Source organism: Sphaeroforma arctica (genome assembly GCF_001186125.1).
Source record: "Sphaeroforma arctica JP610 unplaced genomic scaffold supercont1.8443, whole genome shotgun sequence".
In the NCBI taxonomy this organism is placed as follows: domain Eukaryota; class Ichthyosporea; order Ichthyophonida; genus Sphaeroforma; species Sphaeroforma arctica.
This window is the reverse complement of record NW_014032115.1, coordinates 1-1,233: the sequence shown is the minus strand read 5'-3', so window position 1 is coordinate 1,233 and position 1,233 is coordinate 1. Positions and strand designations below refer to the sequence as shown.

At 42.3% G+C, this 1,233-nt stretch overlaps 1 protein-coding gene across 1 annotated transcript; it reads right to left on the bottom strand.

Moving 5' to 3' along the window:
- Positions 1–987: 987 nt before the first annotated feature.
- Positions 988–1,206, bottom strand: SARC_16587 (hypothetical protein; the record flags this gene model as incomplete). The annotated part of the gene is made up of 1 exon (XM_014289307.1): positions 988–1,206. A coding segment is annotated over one exon (219 nt), but the record flags the coding sequence as incomplete, so codon positions are not given.
- Positions 1,207–1,233: the final 27 nt, after the last annotated feature.

Genomic DNA, 1,233 nt, shown 5'->3' with positions numbered 1-1,233 from the left:
ATATATCCACACATATATATACATCGATCTATAAGCACAGCTCACCTCATAGACGGACCCCAAGGGTAAACTGTTGAGAATGACAATGGACATCTCTGGCGATACTGGAAAATCTGCCATCCGCTTTCCCGTCTCAGTCACATCTCCCGTTCTAGGTGAGAGCGCGCCTATAAAAATTGGGTGTAATGTGCAAACGTGACACTAATTTGGTATTAGTTTGTTTATAAAACGACAAGTTTTATATATCGACACCTTAACGTTTAAATCGGTGAATACCAAACTCTCGGATATAGGTATGTTACAGTCTGAAACATCACTCAACAGTACTTGATATATAATTTAGAACCGTGTTGTATTAAATATACAGCAATAAGTGGAACACCAAACACGAACTATGAAGTAAAGCAACACCTCAAAAGCCTCCAATTGTGCGGGCCAGTCAGTGAGATTGTAACTAACCACGGAACTCACACCACAGTAGGGAATCAGCCAGTAAGCAGTACATAATATACCAAAACGATACGTAATAATCGGATTTAATATGCCAAAAGAGCATCTACTAACCAGATATAGTATACAAAAAGAAAACCTACTAACCAAATATAGTATACAAAAACAACACCTACTAACCATGCATAGTATACAAAAAAAAGAAAACCTACTAACCAAATATGGTATACAAAAACAACACCTACTAATCAGATATAGTATACCAAAACAATACCTACTACCCACACTTAGTATGGTCATCTAAAAGTACGATATCACGCCAATCAAGTCTCGAATAGCCACCACAGCCATGATACGAGTTCCCTCACCTCACACACACCATACCAATCAGTCAATGAGCCTGAAAGCAGACACAGTGTACCGAAATAAGACCCGCGTATCTGAGTCAGTTGGTACAACATATACTATAACCAGGTAATGTTCACCACTATTCAAGGGTTTCAGGGAAGGGGATTCAAAACCCTAAAATCTACCTACCAAACACAATGAGATCCCGCATCGCCTCCCGGGTCGCCAGTGTAGTGGGTGGGTCAAGGAGTTCGAAGCCCACCACATCACTCACACCGCAGCACTTGATGTACAGGATCACAGTCGACAGGTTCATGCGTTGTATCTCAGGCACAGTCACTGGTGGCAGCAGCCCAGTGAATATGGCCTCAGAGTACAGGCGGAAACACTTCCCGGCACGTGTGCGCCCTGCCCGACCCTGATTGATATAGGAGT